At 43.9% G+C, this 21,901-nt stretch overlaps 1 protein-coding gene across 1 annotated transcript in view; it reads right to left on the bottom strand.

Moving 5' to 3' along the window:
• Positions 1 to 21,901, bottom strand: part of ZSWIM8 (zinc finger SWIM-type containing 8) — a 328,217-nt gene that overhangs the window by 198,784 nt on the left and 107,532 nt on the right. Inside the window, exons 7-10 of the mRNA XM_029608976.1 lie at positions 18,746 to 18,827; positions 15,206 to 15,326; positions 13,969 to 14,170; positions 6,437 to 6,612 (exon numbers count right to left, since the gene is read on the bottom strand). Of these exons, the coding sequence (XP_029464836.1) occupies positions 6,437 to 6,612; positions 13,969 to 14,170; positions 15,206 to 15,326; positions 18,746 to 18,827 (581 nt within the window). The remainder of the gene's footprint in view (positions 1 to 6,436; positions 6,613 to 13,968; positions 14,171 to 15,205; positions 15,327 to 18,745; positions 18,828 to 21,901) is intronic.

The following is a 21,901-nucleotide window of genomic DNA, read 5'->3' as shown; positions in this document are numbered from 1 at the left end:
TCCTGGAACCTCACAAATGGTCCTTGGACAGAGGAAATGCAAGTCAAATATTCTGCAAGTGGGGAACATCTGTGGTAGATATGTTTGCATCTCTTCTGATCAGAAATTTCTTGAACTTCTGGCCCAGAAGAGGGACTCAAGGAAAACTAGCCTTGGGTGCCTTCTACCTTATGGTCCCTGCTAGGCCATTAGACAGTGTACAAGAAATACATTTTGTATGAGCCTCAGGGATGGTAATTTTAAACAAAGCTCATGCCTCCTGCAAGTTTTAAACTTTTAAATTGTTCCAAGTTTAATTATATTATGATCACTGCTGCCAAGTGGATCCACCACCTTGACCTCATGCATCACTGAGAACTAGATCTAATATAATTCCCCCTCTCGTTTGTTCCAAGACCAATTGCTGCATGAAGCATCATTGACGGCATCTAGGAGCTTTACTTCCCTTGCATGTCCTTGTCTGACATTTACCCAAACAATATTCGAGGAATATTAAGTTCACTTAGAGAATAGCCACTGCCATTAGCAATGGTTACATGGAATAGACTTAGTTTTTGGGAACTTGCCAGGTTCTTATGGCCTGGATTGGCCACTGTTGGAAACAGGATGCTGGGCTTGATGGACCCTTGGTCTGACCCAGTATGGCATTTTCTTATGTTCTTATGAATTGAAGTCTTCCATTGTTATTGTGTTGCCCATTTTACTAGCCAGTCTAATCTGTTAGCATTTTACAGTCTGCATCCTCATCCTGGCTAGGTGGGCAATAATATATCCCAATTACTATACTCTTCCCTTTTACCCTTGGAATTTCAGAGTGCAGTTTATTTCCTGAAAAACTTTTATCCTACTCATAGGCATCAGAACGGAGTGAGGTAGCTGGGGCCATGGCCCCACCAAAATTTACACCAGTAATGGCAAATTGTCTTAGGCTGCAACTGTGCTCTCCCGGACTAGTTTTCCCCACTGCAGCTGCACACGCACATAGTTGCTCAGCACTGCTCAAGTGGCTGCCCACAATGTGCCTCATAAACAGGATCCAACCCTGCTAGGAGAGCAAAAACTGCAGTAGAACCTTGTCCTTCAGCTGCCACTGCTGTTTATTCTTTTCCATCATTTCTGGCATTGAGAACAGGTTCAAAACTTGCTGGAGCACTTCCTGTAAGCTGATCTCTTGGTGAGTTTGGTACCTGTTTGTGGTGCCTGCACAGATAAAAAGATGTAGGATGCATGTCTGATTTCTTTCTCTCCCCACCAGTTGATTTGGTCCAATTGTCCTAAAAATAATAGTGGGCCAGGCTGGGTCCCCCACCACCCCCAGAACTGCATTTTAAAGGGGCAGCAGCCAGGTAAAATTAAAAAAAAAAAAAAAAAACAAACTTGAGCCACTAGGCTGGCTCACAATTATATATACTCAAAATAATGGTCCAGATAATACCAGACACTTGTGTACTCAACAAAAAATATTAATAGTCTGGCTGGAAATGGAAATTATATATTGCAGGGAGGGGGGTGATGAAACAAATGCCCCCGGCTCCACGCATCTGCTGCCACCCCAATCTCCCTCTTTCATCAGCAACAGGAAAACAGTGACTGTGCCACCAGTACGTCTAACCTACTATTCCAACCATGCAATTCAAATTGCAATCAGCTGAGAAAATGGGAAAGTGACAGGAAAGCAGATACTGGGGAAGAGTGAAATAAAGGGCTGTTAGTCATAAGGGATAAGAAAGGAAATGAAGGCATAACATGGATGAAGGATTATGGTACAGGGTGGGAGTGAAGGACATAGGTGAAGAGATTGTGGAAGGTGGGAGTGAAAGAGGTGAGTGAGGGGAGAGAATGAAAGGATTGTGGAGAGATGGGATGAAGGAGGTGAGTGAGGGAATTGTTTTTTTCTTCCCCCTCCTGCCACCACTCCATCTTTCCGCATACCCCATCCCAAACCCCCCCTCTCTCCCCCCAAAAAAACAACATAGTACCATATTATATTGAGGGGCCAAAGAGTCTTCATTGTTTTTCTTGGGGCAGACCTGTCTTCCTGGCATCCACACCTCATTTTTTTCTTCTGCCTCCCCATTAGCCCCCTCCTTTTTCTCTTCCGTACCCAACTTATATCCTCACCCCCCTTCTCTTTCAGCATCCTACCTTTCCCCATCCTTTTTTGCTCTCCAACTCCCTCTTCAGAATCCTGCATCTCTCCCCAACCCTCCCTTCTCTCCCCTTCAACACATCACATCCCTTCCCCATCACCACTCTCTCATGCTCTCACCCCTTGAGCCATCCCACCTCCTCTTCCTGTTCTCACTCCCACCTTTTGCTCTCTTCTTTTTTCTGCTCCCACTCTTATCCACCTCCCATAAGAAAAATGACAAAGACTCAGAAGCCCCAACATACCATATTATGCGGGTGCTACCAAGCCTTTGTCATTTTTCTTGGGGGTGTGTGTGGGGGGGGGTGGGTGGTGGTGGTGTGTGTGTGTGTGTGGGGGGGTGGTGGTGTGGTGTGTGTGGGTGTGTGTGGGGTGGTGGTAGTGTGGTGGTGTGTGTGTGTGGGGGGTGGTGGTAGTGGTGGTGGTGTGTGTGTGTGTGTGGGGGTGGTGGTGGTGTGGTGTGTGTGTGGGGGGGGGGTGGTGGTGGTGGTGGTGTGTGTGTGTGGGGGGGGGTGTGGTGGTGGTGTGGTGTGTGTGTGTGTGGTGGTGGTGTGTGTGTGTGTGTGTGTGGTGTGTGTGTGTGTGGTGTGTGTGGTGTGTGTGTGAAATACTAGCCCCAGTCCCCCCCAAGAATGACTGGGGCCTGGTTTGGTCTAGGAGGAAATGCATGTCTGTCTCTGGTGCTCCGGTGTAGCATTATATGCAAAGTCTGGCTTCTTGACATTACCGTTCTTTTTGTTTGCATACTTCTGGTTTCATTGTGTTTTCCCAGCAGGAGAAGTATTGGCGTTCTAGGGACAGGTATAATATTTGCAGTGCTGCCTAATCATAGGTAGAGTTGATGTTTTTGGAGTCTTGTGAGCTGTGCTGCTCTAATATGGCACATTTGCTACATATGCCCCAACTGATTTTTTTTCCAGGATTTTGTATTTCACAATGTGTCTGGTAGTAAAGGAAATTTGTGCTGTTACTTAGATGACACCAGAATTTTTTTGTAGGGTGAGGTATAGGGGGAAAATATCCTTTTCTGCCTCCATTATTAGAGGGGGGTGTCTATAGTCACCAATTATATATTTTCAGAACTGGAGGTACATTATTTTTTTATTGGGTTTGACTTGCATATATAATGGTAAAGTTGAGCCTATCTTAACCCAAGGCATAGTATGTTGATTATGTAAAGTAATAAAGGTGGAAAGAAGGCAAAACGATTACCGGCATGGTTAAAAGGGGAGGTGAAAGAAGCTATTTTAGCCAAAAGATCTTTATTCAAAAATTGGAAGAAGGATCCATCAGAAGAAAATAGGATAATGCATAAGCATTGGCAATTTAAATGTAAGACATTGATAAGACAGGCTGAGAGAATTTGAAAAGAAGTTGGCCGTAGAGGCAAAAACTCACAGTAAAAACTTTTTAAAATATATCTAAAGCAGAAAGCCTGTGAGGGAGTCAGTTGGACCATTAGATGATCGAGGGGTTAAAGGGGCATTAAGAGAAGGTAAGGCCATCACGGAAAGATTAAACGATTTCTTTGCTTTGGAGTTTACTAAATAATATGTTGGGGAGGTACCCGTACTGGAGAAGGTTTTCATGGGTAATGATTCAGATGGACTGAATCAAATCATGGTGAACCTAGAAGATGTGGTAGGCCTGATTGATAAATTGAAGAGTAGTAAATCAACTGGACTGAATGGTATACACCCCAGAGTTCTGAAGGAACTAAAAAATGAAATTTCAGACCTATTAGTAAAAATTTGTAACCTATCATTAAAATCATCCATTGTACCTGAAGACTGGAGGATAGCAAATGTAACCCCAATATTTAAAAAGGGCTCCAGGGGCGATCCAGGAACAGACCGGTTAGCCTGACTTCAGTACCAGGAAAAATAGTGGAAAGTGTTCTAAGCATCAAAATCACAGAACATATAGAAAGACATGGTTTAATGGAACAAAGTCAGCATGGCTTTATCCAGGGCAAGTCTTGCCTCACAAATCTGCTTCACTTTTTTGAAGGAGTTAATAAACATGTGGATAAAGGTGAACCTGTAGATGTAGTGTACTTGGATTTTCAGAAGGCATTTGATAAAGTTCCTCATGAGAGGCTTCTAGGAAAAGTAAAAAGTCATGGGATAGGTGGTGATGTCCTTTCGTGGATTGCAAACTGGCTAAAAGGCAGGAAACAGAGAGTAGGATTAAATGGACAATTTTCTCAGTGGAAGGGAGTGGACAGTGGAGTGCCTCAGGGATCTGTATTGGGACCCTTACTTTTCAATATATTTATAAATGATCTGGAAAGAAATACGAGTGAGATAATCAAATTTGCAGATGATACAAAATTGTTCAGAGTAGTTAAATCACAAGCAGATTGTGATAAATTGCAAGACGACCTTGTGAGACTGGAAAATTGGGCATTGAAATGGCAGATGAAATTTAATGTGGATAAGTGCAAGGTGATGCATATAGGGAAAAATAACCCATGCTATAGTTACACAATGTTAGGTTCCATATTAAGTGCTACCACCCAAGAAAGATTCTAGGCGTCATAGTGGATAACACATTGAAATTGTCGGTTCAGTGTGCTGCGGCAGTCAAAAAAGCAAACAATGTTGGGAATTATTAGGAAAGGAATGGTGAATAAAATGGAAAATGTCATAATTCCTCTGTATCACTTCATGGTGAGACCCCACCTTGAATACTGTGTACAATTCTGGTCACCGCATCTAAAAAAAGATATAATTGCGATGGAGAAGGTACAGAGAAGGGCGACTAAAGAGGTTAGGACTTTTCAGCTTGGAGAAGAGACGGCTGAGGGAGGGATATGATAGAGGTGTTTAAAATCATGAGAGGTCTAGAACGGGTAGATGTGAATCGGTTATTTAGTCTTTCAGATAACAGAAAGACTAGGGGGCACTGCATGAAGTTAGCATGTGGCATATTTAAAACTAATCGGAGAAAGTTCTTCTTCACTCAACGCACAATTAAATTCTGGAATTTGTTGCCAGAGGATGTGGTTAGTGCAGTTAGTATAGCTGTGTTTAAAAAAGGATTGGATAAGTTTTTGGAGGAGGAGAAGTCCATTACCTGCTATTAATTAAGATGACTTAGAAAATAGCCACTGCTATTACTAGCAACAGTAACATGGAATAGACTTAGTTTTTGGGTAATTGCCAGGTTCTTGTGGCCTGGATTGGCCACTGTTGGAAACAGGATGCTGGGCTTGATGGACCCTTGGTCTGACCCAGTATGGCATGTTCTTATGTTTACTCAGAGGGCATTTATTGAAGCAGCTGTCCACCTTCTGCTTTTTGGACATCAGCCAAAAAATTAGCAAGGCAAATAACCAACAACTCAGTTTTACAAAAACACTGATACAACTCAATACACTGATCTCAATGCACCAGGCAGACAACAAAAAACAAAGAATATCAATTCAATCCTAACAGGGGTGGAAGATGAACCAGTAGGCCCTGCAACAAAAACTCATGAAATATTTTCCTCTGCGAGGACAGAACTGTGACAGTTAAACTGTTCAGAAAAACTAGGAGTCCTGTACGATGTCCATGATATAGGATAACATGAACTTGCTCAATGGAGCATGTCAAAGCTTCTAGAAGCTTTGTATAAAATCTTCACCCATCAGGCTCAGTTAGATGTCACTCACCTATGAGGACTATTACATATTGCTCGTCTCTGGAGAATCACATCACTGCTCTCATTGAAAACAAATTTTCAAAAAACTCTTTACACCCATGTAAAATGGGTAGGCTCAAAACTGCCGCCTTCTGTACAGTTAAAACTATGCGTGGACTTTCATAGCACATAAGCTTTTAGGCAGGTTAAAAAAAATAGAGGTATTCCCATGCATTGTTTAGGTTGGGGAGAGAAAAACATCAGGCCAAAATTTTATTTCAAACGTATGCACACCATTTTGCTTCAACTCTGCCACCTGTATAGACAGGAGGTGCAAAGCACGGCTGCTTTGAGCACACATACCTTGTGGCCTCTATTTTTCAATGGTAAATAATACAGGTAATTTTCCCTTTGATAATCCAGTTGCAGTACACATGGACTATATGCCCAATTACACAGCAACCATAACCACGGGTTATTCAAAATTCCCCACAGTATGGCCAACTACAACCAGAGTGATGTCTTCCACTTTGAGCACTAATACACATCAAAATTGTTGGGTAGGACATGCTCAAAACAAATTTCAAATTGTTCATTTTATTTCCATATGTTTTTGCAAATAGTACCTTTGTCTTCCACACTATTGCACTTTGAACTCACCTCTGAGGGCTGATGGTGGGATCCAGGACAGCCAGCCTCCAAAGAACAACCATCTCATCACACATACTGGCGCAGGCATGAGCAGCCACTTCAGACTGGCCATTACTGCGTCCAGTGTGTCCACTGGCACTGCTGTGGGATGCAGATGTGCGAACACTATACCACCAACCAGTAATCTGCAGAAATAAAGGGTACCATGAATAGAGCATGCAGTGTAGGGTAGGGAGGAATTTCAAACTCTTCTGCTTTCATTCTGTATCCTGAAGAAAGGAATACAGAGAAAAAAAAAAAAAAGTCATGCTATGCTGGACACCCTTTCATCACCTTCATCAGAGCCTCAAAAGGTTGCTCATTGCAAAAATAGAGCAGATCAGAGTTATTTTACATTTCCCTCTGGTTGAGGACTACTATACTGTTCTATGTAAACTTTGGAGGAAATAAGTTACTTTTAATAGAAAATAGTTTCCCTGTATTTGTGGTATTTTGTTACATATGATCTATGAGGGATAAGTGGAAGAAGCTGGGTAGAAGAACCTAAGAGAGAGAACTAAGGGGCAGAAATGGTAGTCTTCAAACAGCAGAATGAGCATTTACTGTAAGGATGACAGTTGTCCTACCTCTCCAGTGGGGAAAAAAAGATGAAAATTAATGGCAATTCAATTACAGCAGAGGAGATTTATGCAGACATTAGAGGAACTTTCAAAATTTAAAGATATACCAGCCCTGAACTATATTCCCAAGGGAGATGATGAGATCACGTAATAACAGCTTGCCAGTGTTAGCCTACCAGTGAAGGTGGTAGAGGCCATTTCAGGTCTTTTTCATCTCTTCCTTTTCAGTTCTTTCAAGTCCTATATTTAATCCAACACTCACAGCACCGCCTGGGTCTTACCACCAAGTTTTGAGTTACAATGGATCCTGACCCCTTTATAACTCCTGGTTATGAAAATAAAGCAGAGTTGCTTACCTGTAACAGGTGTTCTCTGAGGACAGAATAATGTCAGTCTTCACACCTAGGTGACATCATCCAATGCAGCCCGGCACGGAAAACGTATGTCAAACTTTCTAGAACTTTACTAAACCTCTCTGAGCATGGTCACACATGCATTATACCATGCATCCATGCAGGATTCCCTCAGTCTTATAACAGAATTCAAATAATAATAATAATAATAATAATAAATAATAACAACAACAACAACAAGAACAACCCACAAAGTGCAAATTCAACTTGACGGGGAAGCGGGCGGACTGACATCCTGCTATCCTTGGAGAACACCTGTTTCAGGTAAGCAACTCTGCTTTCTCAGAGGACAAGCAGGATGGCAATCCTCACACATGGGTGAATCTCTAGCTACAGGCAGCTCCTCAAACAAAAAAGGGGACCAACAAACACCAAAACAACTGCCAATAGGCACAACTTAGTAACAGGAGGGGGGACACCCTGAACAGGAAGAATGGGCCCTAAGCAGGAATAGAGTTGGTTATATACCTCAAAACAAGTCCCGAAGGACAGATTGGCCAAATTTGACGTCACGTTGGCCATCCATATCCAGACAGTAATGAGATGTGAATGAGTAGATGGAACGCCATGTCAGAGCTCTGCAGATCTCCTCCACTGGGACTGCTTGCAAGTGGGCCATGGACATGCATGGCTTGAACAGTGTGAGCCTTAACATAGCCCTCAAGATGCAATCCCGCCTGGGCATAACAGAAGGAGATAGAGAATGCTAGCCAGCCACTTAGAAATTATCTGCTTGACAACAGCGATCTCCAACTAGTCAAAAGAAACAAAAAGCTGGGTAGACTGTTTATGGGCTCCAGATAGAAGACCAAGGTTCTCTTGCAGTCCAAACTGTGCAGGCTTGTTCACTTTGGGGCAAATGGGGCCTGGGAAAGAATGATGGCAGGTCAATGGACTGGTTAGGATAGAAGTTAAACACCACCTTAGGCAAGAACTTAGGGTGCATTTACAAGACCACCCTATCATGAAAAACTTAGTGTAAGGCCTGGAGCTCACTGACCGCCACCAAAAATATGACCTTTCAGGTCAGGTATTTCAGGACACAGGAGTGCAGTGGCTTAAAAAGAGTTTATCAGCTGAGCCAACACCACATTGAGATCGCAAGACACAGCGGGAGGCCTTAGGGGAGGCTTCAATTGAAGCAGACCTTGCATAAAATGTATAACCATAGGCAGTGAAAGGTGGAATTACCATCTAGCCCATGGCAATGTGCACCAATCACACTCATAAATCCCAACAGATGGTCATCAGACCAGCTTCTAAAAGGCATAGAAGGTAGTACAGCAGATTTGTGGTGAGCATGAGAAAGGATCTAGGCCTTTTGCTCACACCATATGGAAAACCTTCTCCATTTCACTCCAAAGGACTTTCTTATGGAAGGTTTTCTGGAAGCTACAGGGAAGAGAGACACACCTTCTGACAGATCAAGTGGTTGCAGGATCAGCCTCTCAGCATCCAGGCTGTGAGTGACAGGGCCTGAAGATTGGGATGGCACAACTTCCTCTGATCCTAGGTGATGATATTTGAAGTAGTCCCCAACCTGATCGGTTTCCGGATGTTATTGTTTGTAAGGTTTTGGGTGGACCCTTTGACACTGTGGCTGCTGACCACGCCCACGGGGGAAGTCCCGTGAGGGGCCACAGGTCAGGCTCAGCTTTAGGACACACAACACAGATAGATCTTTTATTAACAGTATTGAGGAGCCACCAGAGGTGGCAGTAGTGATCAGAGTTGAAGCCCGGCTGGGCTTGTAGTCCCCTCAGGGCTCTGGAACAGCGATCCCACAATGGCTGTGCTGTAGTGAAGAGAAACTGAGATAGTGAGTACAATGAAGTATATGCAGGGTTCTGGATTAGAGCCTCTTTGGTTGAGTACTCACACAGTGGTTTCTCTCGGTAGGAAACACAGGAGCTGAAATAAAGACAGGCCCTCGAGGAGCGAGTACCTGGTTCCAGGGAACAGCTCTGAGAGAAGTAGATGGTAACTCACTGATGGTGTATGCGGTATCTTCCAGGCAGAAGTGAAGTCCAGGCAGCAAGTCAGGGAACATGGGCCCTCAAGGAGCAAGTACCGGTTCCAGACAACGACCTAAAAGAGAAGAGAGGCCCCGAGGAGCGGGTATCCCAAATAGAGTAAGTCCAATAATGGAGAGGCAGAGTAGCTAGGTACGGAGAGCAAATCCCATCCGTAAGGAGTTCCGTCCCTTGCTAACTCGATTAGCTAGCAGTAGTGTAGGCTTTTTGTATCCGGGATGCGTGACATCATCATCGGGGGACGCCCCTGAGGTTCGCGCCAAAGAAAGTATTTGAAGCAGGGCAGCATGGCGCATGCACCCTAAGGCAGTTGGACAGCATGGTGGGAGGCAGCGCCAAAGCCGGACCGGGGATGCCGGAGAGGATGGCAGGCAGAAGCCGCGGCAGCCAAACGTCCGTCAATTGTGGGAGGAGTCGCCAGAGAGATAAGGAGGGTGGAGTGGAGACGTCTGGCAGCGACAGTCGTAACACCGGACGGACATCTCCTTGAGGAGTGGAAACCAAACCTGTCTTGGCCAATGAGGGGCTATCAGAATCATGATCCCTTTGTCATCTCAAAGCTTCAAACGTCTTCACTACCAGTGGAGCTGGAGGATATGCATACAGGAGACCCTCGCCGCAATGGAGAGTGAAAGTATCTGAGGCTGATATGCCATGCGCCCTATATAGGGAGCAGAACCTTCATGTTCCAAGGTGCTGTGAATAGATCAGCCACTGGACTTCCACAAATGCAGAAGATCCAATTTGCAACCCTTTGATCCCGAGACCATTCAAAGGGTTTGAAGAAGTGTCTTAGTCTGTCGGCAGTCACATTCTCGATTCTGGCCAGATACATGGCCCTGAGCATCATCCTGTGGGAAAGGGTCCATGACCATATCTGGACTGCTTCCTGACAGGAGGTACAACCCCATACCTCACTGCTTGTTAACATGCCACATTGTCACTTAGTGGTCGATCTGTATCAGCACAATTTTGTTGGACAGCAGATCTCTGAAAGCCCACAGCGTGTACCTTATCCCCCAGAGTTCCAGGAAATTGATTTGACACAGTTATTTCTGGGCGGACCACAGACACTAGGTGCTGAGCCCATCGAGATGAGCCCCCCAGCCCAGGGTGGACGTATCCATCATTAGTACACTTTGGACCAGAGGACTTTGGAAGGATACCCTCTTGTTCCAGACTGAGAGCCTGAGAGGCTCGTCACCACTGGGACCTAAGGGTCCACTGGGCTTTTTGCATGTGTAAATGTGCCAAGGGAGTGACATGTACTGTTGCAGCCATGTGGCCCAGCAGCCTCAACATATGCCATGCTGAAACCTGCTGGCTCACTTGAATCTCAGCCATGATGGACATCAGATTGATGTCCCATTGCTGGGGCAGGAAGGTCTTGGCCTGCGTAGTGTCTAGCAGGGTGCCAATTAAGTCCAATTGCGGGGAGCCTTACTGAGGAGAACCGCACCTGAAAGGGAGCGAGGGCAAACGGGACCGAGCTGGTGAGCTATGAAAGCAGTCTCCCGCCCCTCCCGACGTCATCAACACCAGACGTCAGCTGACTGCTTTTAAAGAGCAGTACAGTGGCAGAATTTGGGAGCCTTACTGAGGAGAACCGCACCTGAAAGGGAGCGAGGGCAAACGGGATCAAGCTGGTGAGCTATGAAAGCAGTCTCCCGCCCCTCCTGATGTCATCAACACCCAACGCCAGCTGACTGCATTTAAAGAGCAGTACAGCGGCGCGTAGCCGCCGGCGCACTGCCAAAGCCGCGCGCCCCTGGAGAACATTTTGAAAAGGAAGAGTCCTCCATTTTAGATGGGGAAGAAACAAAAAATGAAGGTGATAACATCGACACCGGTGGCAAAAGAACTAAGAGGTCCAATGGACTTGCACTTAGCGAGAAGGGTGAGTCAAACCTTCAAGGAGGCTCCTCAAGATCTATCTCTCTTGTCTGGGGCTACAGCTAGTCCTGCCCAGGACCAGTTATCCATTAGCACCTCAGGAAGTGTAGGGGTAAATGTTTTAGATACCCCTAACCTAGGTGAGGTGGTAACATCTGAAGTCAGAGATGAGAAACTCTTGGATCAGGCTGCAGCCAGTGTTGAAGGAGTGGAGGGGGGAATGTCTGTGCCAGATCCAAAGAATATATCTCTAGTAGACATCTGGAAAGCGATTATAAACATGGAGAGGAGGTTATCCCAATCCATGGCCAAGCTACAGTTTTTTCCAATGAGATAAAAGGGAAACTGGACGACCATGGAAAAAGAATAGATCAGATTGAAGCCACAAACACAGTATTGAACTCTCAGATAACAGCTTTACAAACAACCGGGACTACCTTTATTAAAGATACCCTGATGATATATAAAAATATGGAAGGATTGGAAAATGATATGCGGAGGAAAACTTTACGTTTTTTAAATTTTCCCTTTACGAGAATGTTATCTGCGCAAGAATTATTTTAAAAAAATATGTTAAAGAGATATTGAGTATTTCATCTGAAGTGCTTATTTCCAAGATATATTATTTATCTAATTCTAGGAGAGAAGGTATAGCCCCAGAAGGTGGAATTGATGTGTTAGTTGCTAATAGTCCAAATTTAACATCTTTTTTAGAGGCTTCTGAAGATGATATCCCAACAAGGGCAACTTTGATAGTTACCTTTGCTTTGGAGCAGGACAAAAATCTAGTCCTGCAAAAATATTTCAAAAATAAAAGTTTTATGTTCTGTGGTAAGTTAGTCCAGGTCTTCCCTGATGTAGAGGAACACTCAGATGAGAAGGAAACAATTTATTTTGATGAGACAGAGTGTTGGCCCTAGGGGCCGCCTTCTTTCTCAAATTTCCATGTAAGTGCAATATTACATTACACAAAAATAAGTTTGTTTTCCTTGAGCCTTCTCATCTAGAAGTTTTTCTTACAGATAAAGGTAGCTGAGGGTATTATAATTGGTTAATATGGATATATTGTAAACTGGTAAAAAAGTATATATTCTCCTGAAGTTCATAAAATTATGATTATTTCTTATAACTAATTATCTTTTAAGTTAGCTCCCCATTATGTGGACTTAATTATTGGAAATGTGAAATAGATATTATTTTCTTATTTTGAATTCGATGTAATAGAATCCAAAATTGCTTATTTTCTTTTTCATTGTAAAATGTATGAGAAATCAAATAAAGAATAAATTAAAAAAAAAAAATCCAATTGCGGTATCAGGCTGAGATGGGACTTGAGGTAGTTGATAACGAACCCTAGTGACTCCAGCACCTGAATGGTTGAGCATATGGACACTTTGGCCCCTGCCTGAGAGGTGCGCTTGACTAACCAATTCTCCAGATGGGGGTAAACCTGGAATCCCAGTTTGCAAAGGTGCGCCATTAAGCATTTCATGAAGAAACATGGAGCCGACGCTAGCCCAAATGGCAGAACACGGTACTGGATGCCAAGGCCAAAACCTATGAACCCAATGTCATTGGCCTGGAAGAGGCAGGGAATGGCCTGTGTCTCTGGAGTCCCTGGAAACCATGGATGCAAACAGAATCGATGGCCCTTCCAACATAACTGGCCATCTGAGGTCCCTGGATGCAAATGCCTCCGATGCCGAAAGATCTTTCTTGTCCAGCCCAGAGAGTCATTCCATCTTATCGAGCCAGCTCTTATGCCCTTTCGGGGTCATCTTGGCTCACTTGCTGCAACCCCAAATGTTATGCGACACCCCCAGGCAGAGGACACATCTATCATGGGGATCTGTGATAGACATGGTCCTCGTGCACAGGACATCGCTTAAACCCCCAACAAGAACATGCCATCGTGAAAGAAAAGGGACTCTATATCAACAGTGGTGGCCTTCAATGGCTGGCAGGCACCAAACCACCAGGGGATCAACCATAAAATTAAACTTACCAAAACCACCAAAAACCCTGGCTACGGCGATAAGGGGAGAACTAGGGGAACCCTGTGTCGAATGTGCATCCTGTTTTCAGGAAAAAAACTGAAGACACACCAAAAACATCTGTTAGAAGAAATGAAGAGAGAGAGAGACAGACTCCATTTGCTGTGAGAAACATGGCTCCGCAGAAAAGAGATTGAGAGAACCTCACGTGGATGTGTGGTATAATGCAAGCATTAGCATACTAGAGAGGCTCAGTCAAAGTTCTAGAAACTTTGACATAAGTTTTCCATGTCGGACTCCATCGGATGATATCAGCCATGCGTGAGGACTACCATTCTGCTTTTCCTAGGAGAAAGTCCTGTTCCCCCAATTTATGCCTAGTATTATAAAAATACATATGGTAAAACCCTGTTCTTACAATTAATTCATTGATTCCTATTTGTTTCAAAAGGTGATTTTATATTAACACACACACACACACACACACAGAAAGGAGTGTGAGAGGCACCAGACCTCTCTGCAGGATATTTTTTCCATGACCGAGGCTGAACTAACATATCTGTTGTTTTCCAGTCACTTATAATCTACCTGTTCGTAAGTCAGACACTGGTCAGTCAGGATCTCCAAGAGAGGAGCTGCATTGCTGTCCCGCCTCTTAAACATCTCCCGAACGATGGAAAGAAGGTTCCAGATGCCCTCAGGCTCCCTTCCTCTTAGAGGACGCAGGAGGCAAGCCCATTCTGCTGCAGCCGGGGGCTCAGTAGAGGACAGGTACATAGAGTTCACATCACTTTTTGTAACGACAGTGAGAGAGAAAAAAAAAAGCAAGCAGAAATGAACAAATAAAGATAAAACCCCACAAACATGAGAAAATGGGATAAAGGGAATATTGTGCTGATAGGGCTGGAACAACATGAGCTATTAATCTCTCTCCTTCCCAAATCCCAGCATTCTCCATAGCAGTATGATGAGTATACACTTTAAAATACTTTCCAATGCTGGAATTAATAAAATACTATTTTCACAGGCTGGAGAGTTGGTTGGCTTTTTCAATCTTACACCAGCCAGTAAATTATTTCAAGTTCAAGCAACAAAACATAATACTAGGTACTGGCTAGCTTAAAGCAAGGGGCCATCAGGCCAAGCATAGATGCAGACTCACTCACAGGAAAAAAAAAGTGCGCTCATTTGCTACAAAATAGGGTTCAAAAGTACAGCAAGCATGTCACATGGGATATTTGCTCCAGCTACTGCACTAGCCATTTTGGTACTTATGACACAAGTATAAGCTTATTATGTAAACAAAAATATCCTCTTCAAGACATCATCCCTGCTCTCTGAATAAAAGTCATGTATTACGCTCATGTAGCCAACAATTTGCCCATTTCCCTCTTCCTAATCCTTCACAGCAGGACAGCTGCCTCCATATTATTCCCAGTGCCTCAGCATGGACACTTGAAATCATTCTCAAACTTGGGCCACTTTCAGAGAGGAGTAGAGCATTCACTACTCAAGATCAAAGCTTCTTCTGTCTATATATGAAAGGAGTGAGCAATAGGCACGGAGACTGACTAGGAGTTACCAGAGTCAGCATAGGACATCATAGTGCTGCTTAGTAGTTCTACAGAGACAAACACCCACATCTTCGGACACCATCCAAAGAGTCCAGGACCTGCAGGGATCATTGGTAAGGTGTACATAAGAGCAAAACCATTCATTTGGATTTATACTGCCACAAGGTACAAGAGCATCGTCGTGGTGGTGTGTGAATCAGGGCTCTGTGTGACATGCTGGAGAATGCAAACCCAAAAGAGAAGCAGCTCACCTGAACACAACAGGAGAGGGGCCACAGAATTTGTGGAGAGTTTTTTTTATGTTGTCACTCAAAGTAGATTCATCAAGGTACCAGGTGCTTTGATCAGAGGCAGAGGGACCAGCAGTGGGATCTAGAGACGTTAAAAAAAAAAAAAAATTATATATGCCTTTTTGGTGCCTTTTCCATTCACAAACATTCAAACAAGCCCTTTTTTTTTTTATTCTACCTGGTTTTCCTTTTTTGTATACATCATCTTTTGATGGAGTTATGACAGATTTCAACAGCCTACCTCTATAAAACAAATAAGGAGCCCTCTTACCTCTATATATATATATCTAAGGTAGGGCAGAATAGAAAGCTGGCATTGTCAGCTGTAAGAAAGTGTACATGGAGGACCATTAACATTTATGAAATGTTACCTTTGAAGCAAGATTTGACTGCTTCAGAAAGGACAACTATAGTACGAACTCCTGCTTTCTAAAGTTGACAATTACAATGTATGGTTAATGTGATGATTATTTTCTTTCCCCTCTCTCTTTTAAGACAGTTTCATAAAGAACAAATACAGACAAGTTAGTTTATAGTGGAAAAATACTGGTCAAGTAGGACAGCCATAATGGCCTTTGGAAACAAACAATCTTTGTAAGTCCAACAGCAATGCTGCATGTAAAAATATCAGACAAATTCCTGGACTCAACTTCTTCCCCTCAGATCAGACAGCACAAGGAGCATTCATAACTCTCAGGGAGTAGGGGAGGGGAAGTCGACATCTATTTGGTGCTCTCCTGGATAGCTTAAAATGCACATTTATTTATTAAAATTATTTGTGGCACGCTCCACTATAGAGATACTCTGAGCAGGGTACAGAGAACATTTAAAAAATACAAATATGTCCTGTGCTTCAAATTTCAATTAGCCAGTGTGATGTAAAAGATGAGTGATACAAAACTGAAATGGAAGGTGGTGGTGGGGGAATCCCAGCTAACACAAATGAAGACCCACTGCACTCCTCCCCATCAGGAGTCAAGAATGACCAAAAAAAAAAACCAAAACATCTTTGCTGGGAGTCACTAAGATATCATGGAGGCAATTTTGCATAGTCTGCATTGTTTCCAAAGAATAAGGGCACCTTTATCCTGTGCACACTGCAGTCATTGCTCAAAGGGGAACCACCAGCATAGTTTCCCTTTGAAAATTAGCAGTCAAAGTACGCACCTGCTATTTGTGCAAGTGGCAAAGGTGAAGGAGCATGCACACACATGGAAAACTGAATATGTGCGCACAGTTTTACTCCCACCACCCAAACATGGAAAAGCTTCTTTGTAGCCAAAAAGAAGTATTCTGCACTATGGAAGCCCTCCCATGTACTTTTAAGCCGGGCAATTTTCAGCCCAAGCTGTTTTAACCTGAGGAAATAAATTTAGAAGAGAATTTTCAAAGCTAACAAAGATTTCATGATCTGGTATGACACTGTTCACAGTCCTATTTAGCAAGAAAAAAAACCAGGATTATATGCCAGAATGTATTCGTGAGTAATCCGGAGGAGGTTGGCAAGACAATCTGGCATATTACTAAAAACACCTTACATGGCTCATGATGCACCAACATAAGCAAATAAGGTAATGAATAGCACAGATAAATTATCTGACTGTAATGGAGAGGAAGAACCAGCTGGATTGATTATGCAAAAGCTAATTAGAAAAATAAGATTGTTAAAGTAGGGGCAAAACATGAACAAAAGAAGGAGATCTGAACCTCAGATAAGAGATTATTCCAGAAGTAAAAAGTAAATAAGAGAAGGCATGGAACTATAAAGATCCTTGATTAGCGTGAGGAAGTTTAAAGCATAGAGGCGATGGGAGGAGCAGCAGGAAATAAGGGCCAAGGGATAGAAAGAACTGTCAGGTCATGCATGCTCTTCAACATAAATACTTATAACTTACACTTGCAATGGTATTGAATGGGTAGCTAGTGGAGGAAGGCCAGGAGACTGACAAAAAAAAAATAAAAGGGTGTTTGAAAGAGCAGGCATGCAACAAAATGCTAACAGCACTGGAAAGGATATAGTGAGGCAACATGGAGCTCAGCCAGGATGCAGATACAGTTGTCAAGATACAAGATTAAGAGTGCTTGATGGAGGTGACATGAGATGTTAAAGGAAAGAAAGGGGCAGGTTTTGCAGAAAGCCCAATGAAATGAAAATATTAGAGGTGAGAGACAGCAGGGAGAATGTGTCATCAAATATTACTCCATGTTTTATAGCCTAGTCACAGAAGGAAAGATGGATTGGATGGAGAGAAACCCAAGGAGAGGATGCAATACCCAATTGGTAGGGTGGGGAAAAAAAAAACAAGTTTGGTTTTGGAAGTGTTCAGTACAAGACAATGGACAGAGGATGATTCTGAGGAAGGCAGCTGAGAGATGAAGGAAGATTTATGCATAGAACATAGAGGGCAGCCAAAAGAGAAAACTGTACCAAGGATGTGAATGTATATAAAAAAGATCAAGACCACCCACAGAGTTTTGAAGAACAAAAAGGGAGGAGATGAAAGGTCAGACGCCCAATTAAGGGCAAAAACCTGAAAGGTTTAGCCACAAAGGTAAGAGAACCAAAAGGGCAGTACTGGAGATGTTTAGCAATGAAAGTGTGCAAAGGAGGATGATGTGATCAGTGGTATCTAACACAGCAGAAAGATCCAAGACGGGACAGAAAGTCTATCTAAATAGAGAATATTGAACAAAAGGGTGGAGAACAGTTTCAGTCAAATGGGATGGTTTAAAAGCAGCCAGGCCTTCCCTGAAGATCCACATCTTTGACCCAACTTCCTGAATCCTCGATGAAGAACTGTGTTATACACAACTGGGTCTTGAAACTATTTACAAATGGGATTTCCTATACTGGATTCCAATGCTTCATTATTTGCAAATTCTGATTTGACTGTAAGCTGTTCTATTTTCTCTGTTCATTTACTTTTATTGCAATCTGCCTTGAGACCAACATTGAGAAGAGGCAGATTATCAAATGTTCATTAATAACGTGTTTATAGAAGGTGGACAGCAAGAACTCCAGAAAAACGTCAATAGGCAGAGGATTCTATTATTTTGTAACTGGAAGGGGAGAAGATAAATAGGACAGTAACAGGAAATGTGGGCCAACACAAGTTTTGAATATAGGACAGATTGCAGATTTGAAAGCAACAGTATAAATGCCAGAGGAAAAAACTAGTAGACTGAAAACAAGATAAAGTAGGAGGATATGGGGAGGTCCAGGCACTTGACTAGTAGTTTTAGAAGTACAGATGAGACAACTTGAGAGGAAAGATAGGAGGAAAATAATTTAGTTGGCATGTCTTTTCTGGGCCAGTATATACTCATCTGCTTTCACATCAAAAGATTCTTCAGAAGAATTAAATGAAGATTTCATATCTTACGCACTTTAGGGTAGATGGTAATCCTCTAAAAGGTATCATACCACTGTACTATTTAAGTGATTGTTTCTGCACCTCCCCACACACTTTACAAAAAAAAATAAAAAAAAATAGACATTACCTGGGGCTCCGCACACAGTGTTGATGGCAGTGGACTGAGAAGACAGCAGCTCATCCAAGAGGCGCTGAGCCGTGGGTAGGATCTAAACAAAAGTATTATGGTTTACTTTTGGGAAAAGTGTGTAATAAGGTAAAACAGAGTTGCTTACCTAAAACAGGTATTCTCAGAGGACAGCAGGATGTTAGCCTTCACACATAGGTGACAACATAAGATGGTGCCCCGACACAGAAAACTTATATTAAAGTTTCTAGAACTTTCATTTGCCACACTGAGCATACCCAGCATGCCCTATAACATGCATCCACGCGTTCTCCAGTCTTATATTTACCTGGCATGTTTCGTGAGGACTAACATCCTGCTGTCCTCAGAGAACACTTGTTACAGGTAAGCAAATCTGCTTTCTCAGAGGACAAGCAGGATAGTAGTTCTGACACATGGGTGAATCCCTAGCTACAGGCTGCTCCCCAACATAAAAGGGGACTGACAGACACCCAACCAGGGGCCAATGGGCACAACAACAATGGTGCTGGCTACAAGACTGAGAGACAGCCTGAACCCAAACAAGCCCTAAGCGGGAGAGGGTTAGGTTCTACACCTCAAAAGGATTCCAAAGGACAGATTGGCCAAACCTACTGTTATGTTGGCCATCCCTATCCAAGCAATAGTGAGATGTAAATGTGTGGAGAGGACTCCACATCGCAGGCTTGCAGATCTCCTCATAAGTGGGCCACCGAAATTGCCATGGCTCTGACAGAATGAGCCTTGACATGACTCCCAAGATGCAGTCCCGCCTGGGCATAACAGAAGAAGATACAATCTCCTAGACAAATGGATAGTGACCGTTTGGCAATGGCAACGCCCAACCAATTCCTATCAAAAGAAATAAAAAGTTGGGTGGACTGACTATGGGCTTCTGTCCGCTCCAAGTCGAAAGCTAAGGCTCACTTGCAGTCCAAACTGTGCAGTGCTTATTCACCTTGGTGCGCATGGGGCCTGAGAATGTTGGCAGACTGATGAACTGGTGTGGACTGGTTAAGACAGAGGTCCGTCACCAACTTAGGCAGGAACTTAGGGTGCGTACATAAGACCACCCTGTCATGATAAAACTTAGTGTAAGGTAGATAAGTCACTAAGGCCTGGAGCTCGCTGACTCTGCACACTGAGGTGACAGCCACCAAAAATATGACCTTCCAGATCAGGTACCTCAGGTCATAGATGACAGTGGCTCAAAAAGAGCTTTCATCAGCCAAGCTAACACCATGATAAGGTACAAGACACAGCGAGAGGCTTCATTTAAAGTAGGCCGCACATGATTCGTACAACTATAGGCTGTACAGAGATGGGCATTTCATTTACACCATGGTGGTATGTGCCAATTGCGCTGAGATGAACTCCGAGTTGGTTTTTAAATCAAGCAGTTTTTGTGTGGGGCAGGAGAATGGATCTAGGGCCTTTTGCTCACACCACACCACACTGAAAACCTCCTCCATGTCCACTTTCTAGTGGAAGGATTTCTAGAAGCCACCAGGACCCAAGGCACATCCTCAAATCGAGTGGTTACAGAATTAACCTCTCAAAATCCAGGCTGTGAGCGACAGGGCCTAGAGATTGGGATGTCACAACCTGCCTCGATTGTGCATGATGAGATCTGGGGAAATCCCCAGACTAAAATCGGTCTCGGGATAGACAACTCCCCCGTAGGAGTGGAAACCAGATCTGTCTCGGCTAATAAGGGGCTATAAGGATCATAGTCTCCCTTGTCCTCATGAAGCTTCAAGAGAGTCTTCGCCAATAAGGGAATCTAAGGATATGCGTACAGAAGACCCTTGCCCCAATGACAGACAAGGGTGCCGAAGCTGGTTTACAGTCTGACCTGTACAGGGAGAAGAACAGAGGCATCTTTCTGTTGCAAGGGGATGCGAACAGATCTATATCCAGGCTCCCCCAGAGGCGGAATATCTGATTCGCCACCCCCGGGTCCAGGGACCACTCATGGTGTTTGAAGGCACAACTCAGCCTGTCCACTACCACATTCTCCATCCTGACCAGATACATGGCCCTAAGCACCATCCCATGGGACAGGGCCCATGACCAGATCTGAATCACTTCCTGCCGACACAGGAGGTACAATCCTGTACCTCCCTGCTTGCTAACATACCACGTTGCTACCTGGTTTCGGTGTGGAGCAGAACAACTTTGTTGGACAGCCGATCTCTGAAAACCCATAGCACGTACATGATCACCTGAAACTCCAGTAAGTTGATTTAACAACAGCTTTCCTGAGCAGACCAGAGACCCTGGGTGCTGAGCCTATCTACATGAGCACCCCAGCCAGGATGGACACCTCCATGGTAAGGCCAGTTTGGGTAGGAGAACTTTGACGAGAGCCCAGATTTGGGTAGGAGAACTTCGAAAAGAGAGCCCAGATTTGAAAGACCCGTCACCAGGACAACAGGTCCCGGAGGGATGGGGTAACTCTGATGCAATCCCAGAGGTTCTGCATAGCCTGACACCACTGCGACCTCAGAGTCCATTGGGCTCTGCGCATGTGTAACTGTGCCAAGGGATTGATATGGACAGTTGTGGCTATTTGGCCCAACAGTCTCAACATGTGCCAGGCTGATACCTGCTAGCACTGCTGAATCTCTGCCGCAATGGTCGTCAAAGTGATGGCCCTTTGACAAGGTAGGAAGGCCTTGGCCTGAGCCTTGTCTAGCAGGGCTCCTATGACGTTCAATTAAGGTGATGGGCCAAGATGGGTCTTTGGTTAGTTTAAGACTAACCCTAGTAACTCCAAAACCCTGCCTGACCTGATGGCCCTTGCACCCTTAGCCTGCGGAGGTGCGCTGCCATCACAACCAGGCATTTTGTGAAGACTCATGGGGCTAATGCTAACTCGAATGGCAACATCAGGTACTGGAAGTGCTGTTTTCTCACCACAAACTGGAGATACTTCCTGTGACAGGGGCAAATCTCAATGTGAGTGTACAAGTCCTTTAGATCGAGGGAGCATAGCTAGTCCCCTTTTTGCAAAAAAAGGGGGATTAAGGTGACCAGGAAGACCATCTTAAACTTTTCTTTTTTGAGAAATTTGTTCAAAGCTCTTAGGTCTAGGATGGAACAGAGTTCTCATGCTTTCTTTGGAATCAGGAAGTA

The sequence above is a fragment of the Rhinatrema bivittatum genome, chromosome 7 (assembly GCF_901001135.1).
Source record: "Rhinatrema bivittatum chromosome 7, aRhiBiv1.1, whole genome shotgun sequence".
NCBI lineage: Eukaryota > Metazoa > Chordata > Amphibia > Gymnophiona > Rhinatrematidae > Rhinatrema > Rhinatrema bivittatum.
The sequence above is the reverse complement of the archived record's forward strand: the minus strand, read 5'-3'. Positions and strand labels throughout refer to the sequence as shown.